This window comes from Octopus sinensis, linkage group LG8 (genome assembly GCF_006345805.1).
Source record: "Octopus sinensis linkage group LG8, ASM634580v1, whole genome shotgun sequence".
NCBI classification, from domain to species: Eukaryota; Metazoa; Mollusca; class Cephalopoda; order Octopoda; family Octopodidae; genus Octopus; species Octopus sinensis.
Genome location: NC_043004.1, coordinates 3855999 through 3873498, shown reverse-complemented (window position 1 = coordinate 3873498; position 17500 = coordinate 3855999). Strand labels below are relative to the sequence as shown.

At 35.4% G+C, this 17500-nt stretch overlaps 1 protein-coding gene across 2 annotated transcripts in view; it reads left to right on the top strand.

Moving 5' to 3' along the window:
• LOC115214755 overlaps positions 1-17500 on the top strand; it is an 81250-nt gene that overhangs the window by 25819 nt on the left and 37931 nt on the right. For both annotated transcript variants that reach the window (XR_005000284.1, XM_029783778.2), the window contains exon 2: positions 6211-6249. Coding sequence is in view for 1 of the 2 variants with exons in the window: in XM_029783778.2 (XP_029639638.1) it covers positions 6211-6249 (39 nt within the window). In the remaining variant the exon portion in view is untranslated. The remainder of the gene's footprint in view (positions 1-6210; positions 6250-17500) is intronic.

The window sequence follows — 17500 nt, the reverse complement described above, 5'->3', positions numbered from 1 at the left end:
CAAAATTCGTGGTGGTCTTGTGCCTGAGTAAGAAATCCTTCTTTTTACATTTTCAATAAGCACCACTTATATAGTGAGGGTTCACATCAATTCACTATTATCACCCCTTCTCTCCATCCTCCTCCTCCTTCTCTTCCTTCCTTTCCTCTTTCGCTTCCTCCTCTTACACTTTGTAACGTTTTGACAATATAAGAAATCATTATTTCGACCATTGTCGCCATTAACGGAGAGCGAAACGCAACAAGTAAGCAAGCTCTCAGCAAGATGAAATTGCGACGAGGTTTCAATCCCTTGCTATTCATTTATGCTGTTAAAGGTCTTGGGAACGATGGAATAATCTCAACATTTCATTTCTCATGTCCCTGAAATTCAGAATATTCTATGCCTAATGGAAAAGAAGCTATAAATATTGGAACGACAACAGAGCTTCTTTCTATGACAGCCAAAACAGGGACTTGTTTTCAATTCCTGTTTAGCATAAATGTTACATTACAAATCGTTGAGAAGGGAATGAATACCATTCGATCTCTCTGTTCCCTCCCCTTAAGAAATCAGTAGTTTTGTATTTTTGCAAGATATCACTGTATATAAATTACAATTTCGGAACATTTCATCTGCTGTATTTTAATCTCCCCAGGAATCGAACCTCTGGTGGATCAATAGCTTATCAAAGAATGGAATGATGTGCTTCTCAAACACTTAATAATGCTAATTCTTAGATAGGCATCCGTACCTCTCACCAATATCATAGAATATATTTCAGGAGTAGGTGATGTATTCAAGAAGAAACTGTAGTAGATAGATCCTACTGAAATTATTGACCATTCATAATAGTCCTAAATTCCTCTCCAAATACCCCTCCAAATATCTCGTATTTTGAGTTCGAGTTGCACCGAGGTCAATTTACTTTTCATCTTTCACGGAGAGGACTTTTCGTTAGCGTGTCGTACGAGGTGCCTTATGAAAATTATTCTTTCCTTTCTGAGTTCAATTCCTGCCATGGCTTGCTTGTTTGATAGACTTTATCCTTCCCCTGACTGAACTCCACTATCCGACCTTTCAGCGAAATCCACTTTCTTATAATCATTCGAACAATGACACCTTCCTCTATAGCTCTCTCTCAACTCCCTTAAAAAAAAGTCATGTGTTTTACTTTCTCTTCTGAGTAAACGATAATAATAAGTCCGATGTTCGAAAAAAAATTCCATCTTAGTGGAATTTGAACTCGGAATATACTGGTACAAAGCTAAATATTATAGCCCCGACTTTCTATCATTTCTATAACTACACTTCCTTAATCACCATAGTAACGTAATAACATCAACACGTCAAGAATATTTTAGGGAGACGCTATTGTAAATGTATTTGAAACACGAACGAAATTCCCTAAAAATTCCTCTTTATTCATCAACAGTGGAAACGAAAACCGAAAATAGTGAATCATACCAAACGGATGAAAATTAAAAGAAACATTAGAAGACAACGTTTAGCATTGGATCCATTCTGGTGAATGTTCTTGGAAAAAAGAAAAACTACCATCAATAGCAGAAGAGAGAAAGTAGAAGAAAAAACAAACATGAAACGAAATGAAAAACCAGATGCCCGAGGGTGGGGCTGAGTGAAATTGAATGAGAAAATGAGTTGAAGAATTATCTCAGAAGATTGAGGAAGGAAAGAAATGCAATCGACTTTCTCCCCGTTCGGAGATCCTGGCCTTGCATCTAAATTAGAAACAATATTTTAATGGGTTTTTTTTTTTTTTTCGAAAGCTTCTAAAATATCTATTAACGGATATCATTCTGTTCCCTATAATTTCATAACATTACTGTATATGAATAGGGTCAGTGAGACACTAACAGACAGACTGACCCTGCAATTTTCAATAGCGCAGAGTTAACATGTAAAACAAAACAAAAGAAAAACGAAGTCGCCATCTTTTCTCTTTCCCAAAATTTCGTGAAGTGAAGGTAGTGGTGGTGGGGGATCTAGTTGGAGAAACTGAAAGGCGGAAAGAATACTGAACTGGTTGTATATCCTGACAGATGACTGATGGTGACTGCTTTTATTGATCGCATGTTAACCTTCACAATTGATCAGTGAACCGTTTCTAATTTATTGAAGAACAATTTACAGAGATTTCTTCTTCCGTTTTCTTTTTTTAATTTCGTTTCTTTTTTTCCCATCCCCGCGCTCCCCCTAACCCCTCGGCTCACTCACATTTTCGTTTGACTCCTTTTATTTTACTTTTTCTCTCATCTTTTCTTTCCTTGGATAAATAGTAAATGAAGAGTTCGCTCAAAATTAGATTACACACGCACACACACACACACACACACATGCATAAACACACATATCTATATACATATCTATATGTATATATTATATATATATATAATATATATATATATATATATTATATATAGATATATTTATACACACACAAACACACAGTCACACGTATATATATATATATATATATATATATATATATATATATAATATATATATATATATATATATATATATATCAACAATCAAGGAACGGCCATAATAGGCCATTCACCCACTAGAAATACAGCCAAAGCTTCAACCGCAAATAAAAATCAATTCCGTAAACCAGGAGAAAATTTAAAAACATTTACCCTGTAATTTCTTATACGATGCACCGTTTGTATAAGAAATTACAGGGTAAATGTTTTTTAAATTTTCTCCTGGTTTACGGAATTGATTTTTATTTGCGGTTGAAGCTTTGGCTGTATTTCTAGTGGGTGAATGGCCTATTATGGCCGTTCCTTGATTGTTGATGTTGAACTTAAAAATGGTCTATGACTATTTAATTTTTCCCACTAGGCCGCTGGTGGCAAAAAAATTCTACAAAATTTTTTGGCACCCTATATTGATTAATATATATATATATATATAATTTATATATATATATATATATTATATATATATATATAATATATATATATATATATATATATATATATATTATATATATATATATATATATATATATATGTATGTATGTATGTATGTATGTATGTATATATATATATATATGTATGTGTGTGTGTGTGTGTGTGTGTGTGTATATTGTGGAGGCGCATGGCCTAGTGGTTACAGCAGCCGACTCGCGGTCGAGGGATCGCGGGTTCGAGTCTCAGACCGGGTGATGTGTGTGTTTATGAGCGAAACACCTAGGCTCCACGCGGCTCTGGCAGATGGTAATGGCGAACTTCTGCTGACTCTTTCGTCACAACTTTCTCTCACCCTTTCCTCCTGCATCTTGCAGCTCCCCTGCGACGGACCGGCGTCTCGTCCAGGTGGGGAATCTATACGCCAAGGAAACCGGGAAACTGGCCCTTATGAACCAGGCGTGGCTCGTGAAGGAACAAACATATACATATTTTTATATTGTTAACCTTACTTTTGTCATCACGAAATGCTTGTCTGAGGTTTTCCTCGTTTAGTCATCATCTCATTCTCGTCCTCCTCCTCTTCATCATCATCATAGTCATCATCATTCTCACCGCCCCCATCACCATTGTATTCTAACAAAAATAAACGGTATTTGGAAAGAATTCCATTGAAGCACATTTATCATTGGGTCTTCAGAATTACTTTCTCATAAACTATAGTTTAAAGAGGCCATAATAATTTTCGAATATTCTGGAAACGATAAAAGAAAGTTTGGAATTGTTGGTTATGGCACCAGTTACCAAGTTATCTTCTTGGTTTTTTAATTTCAATGAAAATTATTTCATAATAATTTATCTTTATTCCGAACTTAAGGAAATTGAGGAAAAACGCCCCTAAAAAAAAGCAAAAAAAAATTGTCATGAAGACATTAGTTTCTCTTAACAAGGAACTATGCCAGATATTTTTGGGTGATGGAAACGACAGATTGAGGTGTTTTATTTATTTTTTTCCGTGGATGTTGTTGATCTTTAGACCTGAGTCCTCTCTTTGAGCAAGTGTATTATCAAATGGGTTTAAGCTGTAATTGACCCATCTTTTCCTATGTCTATCAAAAACAACATCGTCCCACATAAATTCTATCTTGGATTTGAGGAAGATTTGGAGGCATTTTCTAGCAAGTCGTGCAACTGCGTAGAGACTTCCTCATCAGATGTTAGCAATTTTTTTTTTTATTTATATAATTTGTCAGAAACAGGATTGTCTTTAACCTCCCGGCATGGACAGAGTCAATTGTTAGAATATCGAAGTTCTAACTTTCACTCAATTGGTTGAATGTTTACAAAAGCTCGTTAATCATCCATTCCCATGCGATTTGCTACTTCCTTCTACATATTAGGACCTGCGAAGTAGATATTACTGGCAGCCATTACAAGCAGCGGTGTTGCGGTTTATTGAGGAGAGAGACATACATTTAACCTGATAGGAAAGATAGGAAATATATACTTATATCTGAATGTACTGAGCCAATCTATGTTAAAAATTTTGTTTTTTATACAATGGCACATCACGTTACTGGCCAAAGAGTACTAACAGTGCGTACTTTGGTGCTCTAAAACTCTAACAGAATGCCAGTCCGTTGATGAACGTGGCTCGAAGTCAAGTCGTGTGCGAGAGAAGAAAATGAGAACGGCCATCGGTGGGATTAAAGTAGATAGTCATAAACTGGATAGATCGATTGAATATTGATCACTGATCTTTTCAGTCGATGATTTTCGGTTTAGATGTCTGTTCATGATAGTCATTGTTACTCATTGCTCCGTACACAGTTCGAACGCAGACATTTCTAAATTCGACAATAACAAGTACAATTTATCTTTCCTATCAGGTTAAATGTATGTCTCTCCCCTCTATAAACCGCAACACCGCTGCTTGTAATGGCTGCAAGCAATATCTACTTCACAGGTGTAGAAGCAAATAAAGAAATTACAGCCAACATCTCACTCTCTCTCTCTCTCTCTCTCTCTCTCTCTCCCTTCTCTCTCTCTCCCTTCTCCCCCCTCTCTCTTTCAATGATTTGTATTTATGTCTGCTGCTACATACTTTTTCTGCAAGCGTACAAAGTGCAAACATAAAAACAATCAAGGAAATTATTCTTCTAAATCATCAAATACACGCCATTGGGCACGTGACTGTCTTTGATGTTTATCAGAAATAGAACATTTTATCAGAGATATTTCGAAAAACTATTTTGCTGTTCGCTTTGTTACATTCGACATTCTAGTTGCAAGGAAAGTGAATACTCTTGAAGGTTAAATATTTTAGATCAGAAGTTTTCGATGTTGTTTTTGATCATGTAAGGAAATGTGTGTATTTTTCACGACGGTGAGACGTCGTTACACTTACTGTGAATTGCCGCCACCTTGGAATTCCGTATCTCATTATATTCTCTTGCGATCCATTAACCGTTATGAATAATGATATAAAATAAGGAGCCTTGAGAATATGGTACAAGGTCGACGGTTGCAGAGTATTTGAACTTTTTCTTTTAAGTCTAAATTACGCCATAGGTTACCTTGCAGTTTATTTTTCCTGAATGGATAAAAAAAAAAAAAGGTTTCAAGTTTTGGAAGAAGGAGGGTGATTTCGAGGAAAGAGTTAAGTCGACGACATCGACCCCAGTGCTCAACTGGTACTTATTTTATCGACCCCGAAACGATGAAAGGCAAAGTTGATCGCGGAAGAATTTGAAATTTGAACTCAAAACGTAATGCCGCTGCGTAGTTTGCCCGGGGTGCTAACCATTCTGCTACGCCGCCGCCTATAAAATAATAACCAATAATAACGCCTGAATCAATTTTATCATCGATAACCCTACCATACAAAAAAATCCCCTTGTCTTCAAGGGACAAACTAATGATATGCAAAGAAAGGACGCCTGATGGACAAATAATTGGATGATAATCTTTTAGAAACGGATGCTGCTTCACGCGAGGTCAGCTTTGCTTCTCATCCCTACAGGGGTAAAATAAAGTACCAGTAAAGTATTTGGGTCAATATAATCGACTAATACCCATCCTCTCAAAATTTCTTGCCGTTGTTTAATCCTACACGTCTCAGTTTCGAATCGAAATCCCGCAGAAATTAACTTTGAACCTTGAACTCTTCTCGGTCAAAAAATTAATTCACTCGATCATATTTTTTCCTATGAAAACTTAGCTTTGTATCGCTGGAAAACAAAACAATATGTCTTTGAAATTATTTATTTTGATTTTTTTTTTCTCATTTCAGCAAAATGCAGCAGACATAATCTCCATGCATGTCTCGGGGGTAAGTTGCTATCTTCTTATTTTCCTTCGTTGCAGCATCTTTCTTAGCTTTTCTTTCTGACGACTTTCTACACTCGAACGGTAAGAATTACGAGACACAAATGGGGGGGGGGAGCCTGTATGAAAAATAAGGAACTTCGGAGTTGAACAATTAGCCGATGTGTCTGTGACTCAAAAACACTTACCTTTAACATGATTCGATCCATCTATCGTTGTGTCAGTGCCTCAGAATATGAGCAACTAATCGTTATATAGTGGAGGCGCGTGGCTTAGTAGTTAGGGGGTCAGCACCATGATCGTAAGATTGTGGTTTCGATACCTGGACCGGGCGACGCGTTGTGTTCTTGAGCAAAACACTTCATTTCACGTTGCTCCAGTCCACTCAGCTGGCAAAAATGAGTAACGCTGCTATGGACTGGCGTCCCGTCCAGCTGCGGAACACATAGACCATGGAAACCTGGAAACCGGACCCATGAGCATTATAGGTTATATACATACATACACACACACACACACACACAACACACATACATACATATATATATATATATATATTATATAACCTATCTTTTCCTTGTTTCAGTCATTAGACTGCGACCATGCTGGGGCACCATCTTGGAGGCGTTTAGTCGAATGAATCAACCCCAATACTTTTTTATTATTATTATAGCCTGCTACTTATTCTATTGGTCCCTTAATCTTAACCGCTATGTTACGGGGACGTAAACACACCAACACCGGATGTCAAGCAGTTGTGAACAACAAAAACACACACACATGCATATATATACACAAACACACACACACACACACACACACACACACACACCACACACACACACACACACACACACACACACACACACACACACATCTATATATATATATATATATATATTATATATAATATAATATATATATATATATATATAACATATAAGTATATATACACGATGGGCTTCTTTTAGTTTCCGTCTACAAGATCCACTCACAAAGCCTTGATCAGCCCGAAGCTATAGTGGAACACGCTTGCCCAAGGTGCCACAGAGTGGAACTAAACCTAGAACCATGGAGTTAGGAAGAAAACCTCTTGCCACTCATCCACGCTTGCGCCTAAATATATGTGTGTGTGTGTGTGTGTGTTTGTATTTATGTATATATGTATGTATGTATGTATGTATGTATATATATATATATGTATGTATATATATATATATATATGTATGTACGATATCGGAGATGGTAGCAATCAGGATGCTGAACATCAGGACAATGGAGGGACGGGAGAGGAGTAATTATGAAGATAATGAGAAAGAAGAAGAGGATGAAAGAAGCGAAAGAAAGACGCCAAGAGACGTCATCGAGTGAGAAGCAGCTGTTTGATTTCTACCCTCGTCTCAGCTGCCGCCGACTTCGCCATTAGACTGCGTGATAGATGTCATTTCATAAAGTACAATTAGCCTTTATAAAGAAATTGGTGGAAGGTTGGGAGATTATGGGGGCGCTTATTAGAGCAGGTGTCGTTGTTGTAGTTATTATGGTGGTGGTTATGGTTGTGGTTGTTGTAGTAGTAATAGTAGTCGTAATAGTAGCAGCGGTTCAGCCACTGATTAGCCTCAATTTCCTGATTATTCAGTAACTCTTCATTTACCATTCTGAGTTCTCCAACAGTGGAGGAAAGAAACGTAAAATTAAGAATCCTGCATATCATTTAACGGGTTAATGGGTCACCACCGAAGACGTCGCCTTTATGTAGAATGGGTAAGTTCCTGTCAGCATGACCCTCACACTGAATGTGTAAATTTATGTATAAAACTTAAGGCGGTGCCCCAGCATAGCCACAGACTAATGACTGAAACAAGTAAAAGAATTAAAGAATAAAAGAATATATTATATATATTATATATATATATATATATATATATTATATATAATATATATATATATATATATATTAATCAGCCGAAATTGTAGGATGATCTGGTTCTTGACTGATGACTGAGGGCTTCGAATGTCCCGTCTGTGGTTCTTGTGTCGTCTCTGTGGTGTTTCATGTTCTTGTCCATGTCTGTAATTAATTTTACTGTTTACCTATATATATATATATATATATATTATATATATATATATATATATATATATATATATATATTATATATATATATATATATATATATATAAGGGTTTAGCAACGATTTGCCTCACCACACACCGAATTTAGAAATAGCAGTCAAAGAGTTATAGCTATTCTTTCTACTAAAAGAGAGATCTCAGTAAAACCACAGCACTTGAAAGGCAAAACACAGACAGGCAAGAGAGAAGGAAATGATGGCAATCCATCATACAATTTTAAGTCACCTACGGACGTACGTTTCGAAATTAAGTTTTAGGAAAGCATAAGAATTAGATAATTATGACTTACCCAACTTCTTTTCTCATCAGCGTAGGACACTACAATTATGAATAATTGTATATTAAATTTCGAGATACTAGAAGGCATCATCTCAACTCAGTATCAGAGCGAGCTAAAACCGTTACCAGTATCACCAAATTCAAAATGTGAATGAAAGTTTGTGTCACCAACCCCTTCCCACCAGTGTGTAGCCAAGACAAGATGTTGCGGTCATTTACTGGGATGAAATACTTACTGGGATGAAATACTGGGATGAAATACTTAAACTTTCCTCGAATGAGGCTTTTACATGCCGAAATCTACTTGGTGAAATTAATGATCATTCCAAATTAATTAATTTCACCCTATATTATTAATATATATATATATATATATATATATATATATATATATATATATATATATATCATATATATATAATATATATATATATATATATTATATAATATATATATATATATATATATATATATATATATATATATATATATATATATTCTGTTGAAGAACGGAGGATTGGTTTCTTCTCCTGGACGAACATTTGGACCGTTAATGCCAATGGTGAATGTAGCAAACGAGGTCATCCTTGCGTAGAACACGTGATTGCACTGGCCACATGTGTATGTCAGAGTCAATTGGGGTTGCTGTTGTCTGGCCTTCCGCTGCCGTTGTCTCCCTTCCTCCTCTTTTTTTCTTCTTTCTCTTACAAATAATATTACGTTATTGTTTATGTTTTGTCTGTAGTAGGAACGGTTGGTCGCAAAAGCCAAGAGGTCGAATCTAGTCAGCTTCAGAGTTTCCTTTTGCTGATTTTTGCAGTGTTTTTTGTCGCAAAACCAAAAATAGATATAAAAAACTTTTGAAAAAATAGGGGTTAATAATAATAATAATAATAATAATAATAATAATATAATAATAATAATAATAATAATAATAATAATAATAATAACAATAATAATAATAATAAGAATAATAATAATAATAATAATAATAATAATAATAATAATAATAAAGTGTGAGTATATCGTCCTTGGCCCTTAAACCGTAAATACCAATATGAAATAACAGAACTGGTATGAGAATGTGCCAAATAAAGTTATGCAGGACGATGGAAAAATAACGATACTCTGGGACTATGATCTTCAGACAGATCGTGTAGTCGACAATATCCGTCGGCCGGATATTGTCATATTGAGTAAGAGAGCTAAATACTGTCAGATCATTGATGTAGCCACACCAAATGGCATGGATGTTGTGAGTAAAGAGTACTCCGAATTGAAAGTGGAAAAGGCAAGATTGTATGGAATGCGAGAGGGCAATGTAAAAGTGATACCAGTGGTATTCGGAGAGTTGGGCTCAATCCCATTGAAATTTCAAGACTTCTTAAGGCAACTGGAAATGCCATGCAAGATTGATGTCTTGCAAGAAAACAGCCTTACTGGTCACAGCGCACGTCTTAAGGAAAGTATTATCTGTCTGAGGTCTTTGTTGTGACTTGACAGATGACTAAAGACTCCGGTGCATTTTTGCCTACACTGTGTTATGAAGGAATAATAATAATAATAATAATAATAATAATAATAATAGTAGTAGTAGTAGTAGTAGTAGTAGTAGTAGTAGTAGTAGTAGTAGTAGTAGTAATTATAATAATAATAATAATAATAATACAGGTAGTAACCAACTACCCACATAAATCTACTAGAAATAAGACCGAACCTGAGCCAAACCAAAATAATAATAAGAGCATTCATAGAGCGCAAACCTCCGCCAAGGCAACACCAATGGCCTCTCAACGATTAGCCAGAGATAATTTTAAAAATGAGAATATCTTAAATAGACTCGACTACTCTCACAAATGAGAATATTAAAAATGAACCCGACCGCTCTCAAAAAGTATGTAGAAAAACCAGAAAAATTATCCAGAATCCTTGTCCGGTACCTAATCGATCCCAGTGGTAGACATGAAATGTGAAGGTGGCTGTAGAAAATTTAGTAACAGTAACAAATAGTTTGTCTTTATTTAATACAAGCCAAAGTTAGCAAATTTACCATTCAAAATAGTTTCAAAGGCAGAGGTAATAATAATAAGTTCTACTCAGGAATTTTTAAATGAATAGCATGAGACCTTTTGGTTTTCTCTTCTCTAAAATTCTGGCCTGTCTTTAGTATGCCTGTTGTTTTAGATCGATGTACAGATATATATATATAAGTATACTGTAAAGTGTTTATATGTATGTAAAATATATAATACATATATTATATAAATATGTCAGTGTTATTTAATTTCTGAAACGGTTTTGCTGCCGTTTGTTTATGTAGTTTGATTTCTTTATTCATCGGTTTCAACTAAGATAGAAACGCGAGTAAAATTAATAATAGAGAAACTAAAATAAAACTTTGGAAACAGCCTAAAGGGAGTTAATTGAGAAAGACTTGAAAGTCAACGTAAGATTGTAATCATGTAATGTAAAGTAAATATAATAAATATATCAAGAATACTTGTCCGGTACCAGATCGATCCCAAAATCTAATCCGTTTGTGCCAGTCATGAAGTCAAGCATCCCTGAAAGTTTCATCCGAATCCATCCAGCGGTTCTTGAGTTATCATGTCCACGGTCAAACAGACAAGCAAGCATGACTGAAAACAATACAGTGAGTTTCTTTGTCCTAGGCGTCGGGAAGACACTCGGCAAGAAATGGAAAAAATTGAAAGAACAGGATAATAATAATAATAATAATAATAATAATAATAATAATAATAATAATAATAATAATAATGATAAAAAAATATTCAGACAAATACATAACAAAAACACCAGGACTTACAAACACATATAACATACAGAAAATTGCACTACTAGGCACTGCCCACATCCTACGCAGAACACTTTCCATACAATAACCATCAGAGCATCACAACAAATCACAGCACACACCCAAGGCACACAGAGCTGCGCTCGGTAGTGAAGTGAAAGCACGCTATAAAAATAAAAATAAAACTACTGAATAATAATAATAATAATAATAATAGTAGTAATAATGATGATGATGATGATGATGATGATGATGATAAAAATAATAATAATAATAATAATAATAAAATAATAATAATAATAATAATAATAAGAATAAGAAGAAGAAGAAGAAGAAGAAGAAGAAGAAGAAGAAGAAGAAGAAGAAGAAGAAGAAGAAGAAGAAGAAGAAGAAGAATTCTATTGAATAGAAATATCGCTTTGGTATTCTTATACAGCATTTGTTACCCTTAGATATCTTTATACATATTTTCTGTATTGTACCTCATTATTTTTGATGCGAGAAAGGACATTTTTAGTGTTTCTCAAACCAACATTTTCAAACCAAAAGTTTTAAAAAAATGCAAAATAAAAATTCACAACCGATATTCTCTGACTTAATATAAAAACTATTCACTCGCCATCAAGAATATTGATAAAGATAGTTACAAAAATAACAGAAACAACCGGAATCGAAAATATACTCTCTTCCAAGTTTTCTTAGAATAGTAGTTTTCTAAAAAATTAATCTCGAGTTAAGAACTTCTAAAAGGTTTGATAGGAAGAAATCGAACCCATATTTTATTCCATTAGGCGTTCTTTGCAATTTACTATTAAAAAATTCAATTTGAATTTCCTTGAAGTTCAAAGCGTTATTGATGATAAACATATTTTATCGCGGAGGGGAGAAAATGTTTAAATATCAAATCTATCGACGAAAATGTCAGCAAGACTTACAGCCTGTGTGTGTGTGTGTATATATGTGTTTATGTATGTATGTATGTGTGTATGCATGTGTGTATGTATGCATGTATGTATGCGTGTGTATGTGTGTATGGATAGATGTGTGTATGTATGTGTATCTGTATGTATGTATATATGTACCTATGTATGTATGTGTGTGTTGGTATTTATACGTATGTATGTGTGTATGTATACGTGTGTTTATGTATGTATGTATGTATGTATGTATATGTGTATGTATGTATGCATGTGTATGTATGTATGCATGTGTATGTGTGTATGGATAGATGTGTGTATGTATGTGTTCGTATGTATGTATATATGTACCTATGGATGTATGCGTCGGTATTTATACGTATATGTGTGTGTGTGTGCACATATGCGTGTGAGTTATAAGCGTGTATATGTTTGTATACTGTGTGTCAGTATATATGCATGTATATATGTGTATATATGTGTGTGTGTATATATACATGCGTGACGTACAGAAGGCCGTATCCACATGCGTTTAATATGTATGTATATCCGGATGGGTGCATACAAATATTGTACATACTTATACATGGGCATATTATGATAGACCATATGAATGTGTTGGTATATAGAAGTGTATAATGTATATATATATATTATATATATATATATAATAATATATATATATATAATATGTGTGTGTGTGTGTGTGTGTGGTGTGTGTGTGTGTGTATGTATATATATGTATATACATATGTATATATATACATATATATATATATATATGTATATATATATATATGTATGTATGTATGTATGTATGTATGTATGTATGTGTGTGTGCATGTATGTGTGTATATATGTTTGTGTGACTGTGTTTGTCCCCCTGCCATTACTTGACAACCGATGCTGGTGTGTTTACGTCCCCGTGACGTAGCTGTTCGGCAAAAGCGACCGATAGCGTAAGTACTAAGCTTGCAAAGAATAAGTCCTGGGGTCTATTTGTTCGACTAAAGGCGATGCTCCAGCATGGCGCAGTCAAATGACTGAAACAATTAAATGACTAAAAGAATGTGTATATACATACATATATATATATATATATATATATATATATATAATATAGTATATATATATATATATATATATATAATATTATATATATATATATATATATTATATGATGCATGTGTGTGTGTGTAGAGAGAGAGAGAGAGAGAATAATATAAATACAAATATACACATATATATGTTCATACACACACACACACACGCACATGGATATAGATACATACACCTGTGTATGATTCCGATATATGTGTTTCAAGCGCAAGCCATTCCGTTCGTTTTTGGTGAGCTGGCGAAATACAACAGCGATCAGGAAGTAATCAAAGGGGAGGTTGTTACATAAAACAGCAACATTAATCTGATAAATCAGCAACGGACAGGAATAGTGTGGAAAAAACACGACATCAAACCTGAGTAAATATCCATTTAGTACTGAGATAGCAGCCATGTGCAAGTGTGGGTGTGTGGCCGGGGGTATGAATAGGCATGTATATATATATATATATATTATGTATATGTATGTATATGTGTGTGCATGCATCCGGGTATGTATATGCATGTACATGGGTGTGTATATATATATGTCTCTATAAATGTTTGTGTGTGTGTATTTGTGTGTGTGTTTATAGTGTTTATATATGTACAGCATCTAATGGTGTAAAGGAAGCACGGACGTACTAGGCGCATCCCAATTTCAACAGCGCTTATTATTAGGTAAGAATTTTTCTGTGCATTAAAATCTGCAATATAAACTTAACTTCGCAAAAAAAAATGACTCGAAGTGAATTTTGAGACATTGGGGGTGGGGGTGAGGGGGGAGTGCATCTATTTTTAACTGTATGTATATGCGTAGGTTTGTTTTTAGGGAGTCCGTTTCGTGAGTTGCAGGGCTTTGACGAGTGTGTGATCCCATTTTAGAAAACTATTGTTCCGAGGTCTATTCTGATCCGAAGTAGTCGCATTTGTCAGGTTCCCCAGACATAGGTTTACAAGCATTTGTAATGGTGCTAAAATATAATAATTTTTTTTTCCGTAACAGAAGGAACTGGCATATAACGAGGAAATTCTTAGAATCGTCCAAAAAGAAGCAGAAGGACCGAATAAAATGTCTATGTATCAATTAATCACGGAATGCAGAAACAGTTTTGGTTCCTGTCAGGGAGTACAGTAAAACGACCAGGAAAGGGGGACTCCTACCTGTTGTCACAGACCCTTTCTAGGAGACAGAAAAGCTCTCGTACAAAATTTGCAGTTTCACATTTTCACTGGTATGTCTCACTTCTGCCTGTAACGAGGAAATAATCACCGAGATTCGGAGAGTGGAACTCGTATTGGCACAAGACTTTACCATTTTCCGATGATGTACAAATGTCTCTTTATGCTCACCTCATTAGTCTTCCCATCGACTGAAAGTCCTAAGGCGTCTTATATATATATATGTATATATTGAAAGTGAGTTACGGTTGTACTTGGGGTTTTAACACATACTCACACATATACATACAAACATACATACATACATACATACATACATACATACATACATACATACAGATGTACATCCCTTGACCAAGTTTTCATACATGAGGCTGATAACATCATAAGACTTGGAAGGCAGCTCCTTGAGCAACATTCTTTGTCTGATAACCTAGAATATTTGCCCAAAGAAGTCGCACGACTCTACCATAACGTATCATCAGATGAAAGGATGAGCCTATATGAGCAGAAGACTATGCATGGATATATAAGTAGAAAGCTCCGTGATGATAGTAACATCGATCGTCAAAGCAGTTTATCATGGTCCAATAGCCAGATTACTACCTCCCACTTTGAAGGGTATGCGTTTGCAATCACGAAAATCACGGTATAATCTACCGATAAGACATGATGTTGTAGCCAGAACACTGTATAACGAGATCCAGCGGAAGGATAACCCCGAAAACAAAGAAATAAGAAGCAACAGTATGGTAGAAGCCATAGCCACTCATAATAAAAAGGAGTACTGATGGAATAACCCGGTGAAAACCTCAATAAAATGTAAACACAATAGGCCTGATATAAGGATTTGGGATAGAGAAGAGAAACTGTGTACAATTGTGGAAATTAGCTGCCCAGCGGATGTTAACATAAAGCTGAAGATCAGTGAAAAAGAGAACACCTATGCTGATCTATTGAAAAATCAGCAGTTATTCTATCCAGATTACAAGTTCAGGTATATACCTGTAATTATTGGGGCACTGAGATATTTAATACACTACCTAAATAACAGTCTTGAGAAAATAGGCTTCTCAAAACCAGAAAGCAGAAAGTTGACTCGAAGACTACAGATCCAATCTACCATTGGAACTGTAAAAATCCGTAAAATTTTCCAGAAATTAATCATTTAAATATATACAAGTATGTCTAGGTATGCAAGAATATGCATGAGAATGCATACATAAAACATACACATCTGCACATATACATACATACATACATACATACATATATACATACATACACGCATGCATGCATGCATACATACATACATACATACATACATACATACATACATACATACATACATACATACATGCATGCATGCATACATACATACATACATACGTACGTACGTACATACATACATAAATACATGAATGGAAGGCATGTTGTGTGTATGTGTTGTTTTGCGTTGGAATTCAATTTACTGACATTAAAGAATTAAGCATAAAGAGTTGATCGATAGATGATCGATGCGAGAAAGCACTCCAGGAAGTTTGGGAAAGTTGAGAGTTGAATGGAATGAAATGATAATGAGTGGCAGGCGATGAGTGATTGTAGTCAATTTGTGGGCGTGGTCAGAAGAGAGAGAGAGAGATACAGGGTAATTAACATAGAGTTGGGGAGGAGAGCTAGTTCAAAATCATTATCACATTATCATCTCATCTTTTCTCATTATCAGAAAAGACAGATGTGTACTCTTCCTATGACGTCATCAAATCAAAACGAAGAATAGAAGTCACTACTTTGAGCTAATAAGAAATTTCTCGATATTAAAAGACTGACGATGTTCGTGGCCACCAGAGGAGGGCGGGGGAGAGAAACCTCGAAATGTAACTGCACGGTACCGTCGTATGAGTTTGAACCAGAGAACAGTGGGTTGTTGTTCGAGACTATTAAATTGATATCTATGTGAAAATAATGGAACACAGCTGGACACAAGAATATCTTTTTCGATATTAAGTTTCGAAGAAAATGGCGAGCTGGCAGAATTGTTAAGGAGCCGAACAAAATGCTTAGCAGCATTTCGTTCGTCTTTTGCGTTTTGAAGTTCAAATTCTGCCGAGGTCGACACTGCCTTTCATCGTTCCGTGGTCAATCAAATTGAGCACCGGAATCGATCTAATCCCTTCCCCGAAATTGCTGGCCAAAATGTGAAACCAATATTCTTTTCTACTCTAGGCACAAGGCTCTAAGTTTTGGGGAGGGGAGAAGTCGATTAGAGCGACCCCAGTACGCAACTGGTACTTAATTTATCGACCCAGAAGGATGAAAGACAACGTGGACCTCGGCAGGATTTGAACTCAGAACGTAAAGACAAACGAAATACCACTAAGCATTTCGCCCTACGTGCTAACGTTTCTGCCAGCTCGCCGCCTTAATGTGAAACCAATATTAAATGACAAAATGGGTCAATGAATGATGGAAGCGAGATAAACCGGGAGAATGGTGAAATTTAGAGGAAGCAGTTCTCTCTCTCTCTCTCTCTTTCTCTCTCGCTTTCTCTCTCGCTCTCACTCGCTCTCTCTCTCTCTCTCTCTCTCTCTCTCACCTGGTCTAGTTGAAACTCATACAGGAAAGACTGGGATGTGGCTACGTTGAATAACACGATTGTACACACCAGTGCCGCCAGATGCTGTCACTGGATCCAACTACAACGTTTATCAACAGGAACAACGGACTATGTTGTCGGAGATACAACATCTCAGGAAATTTCTGTTACTTATTTGCAACAATTTGATAAATTGGAACATTGAGGTCTATGAGTAGGTTGGCGAATAACA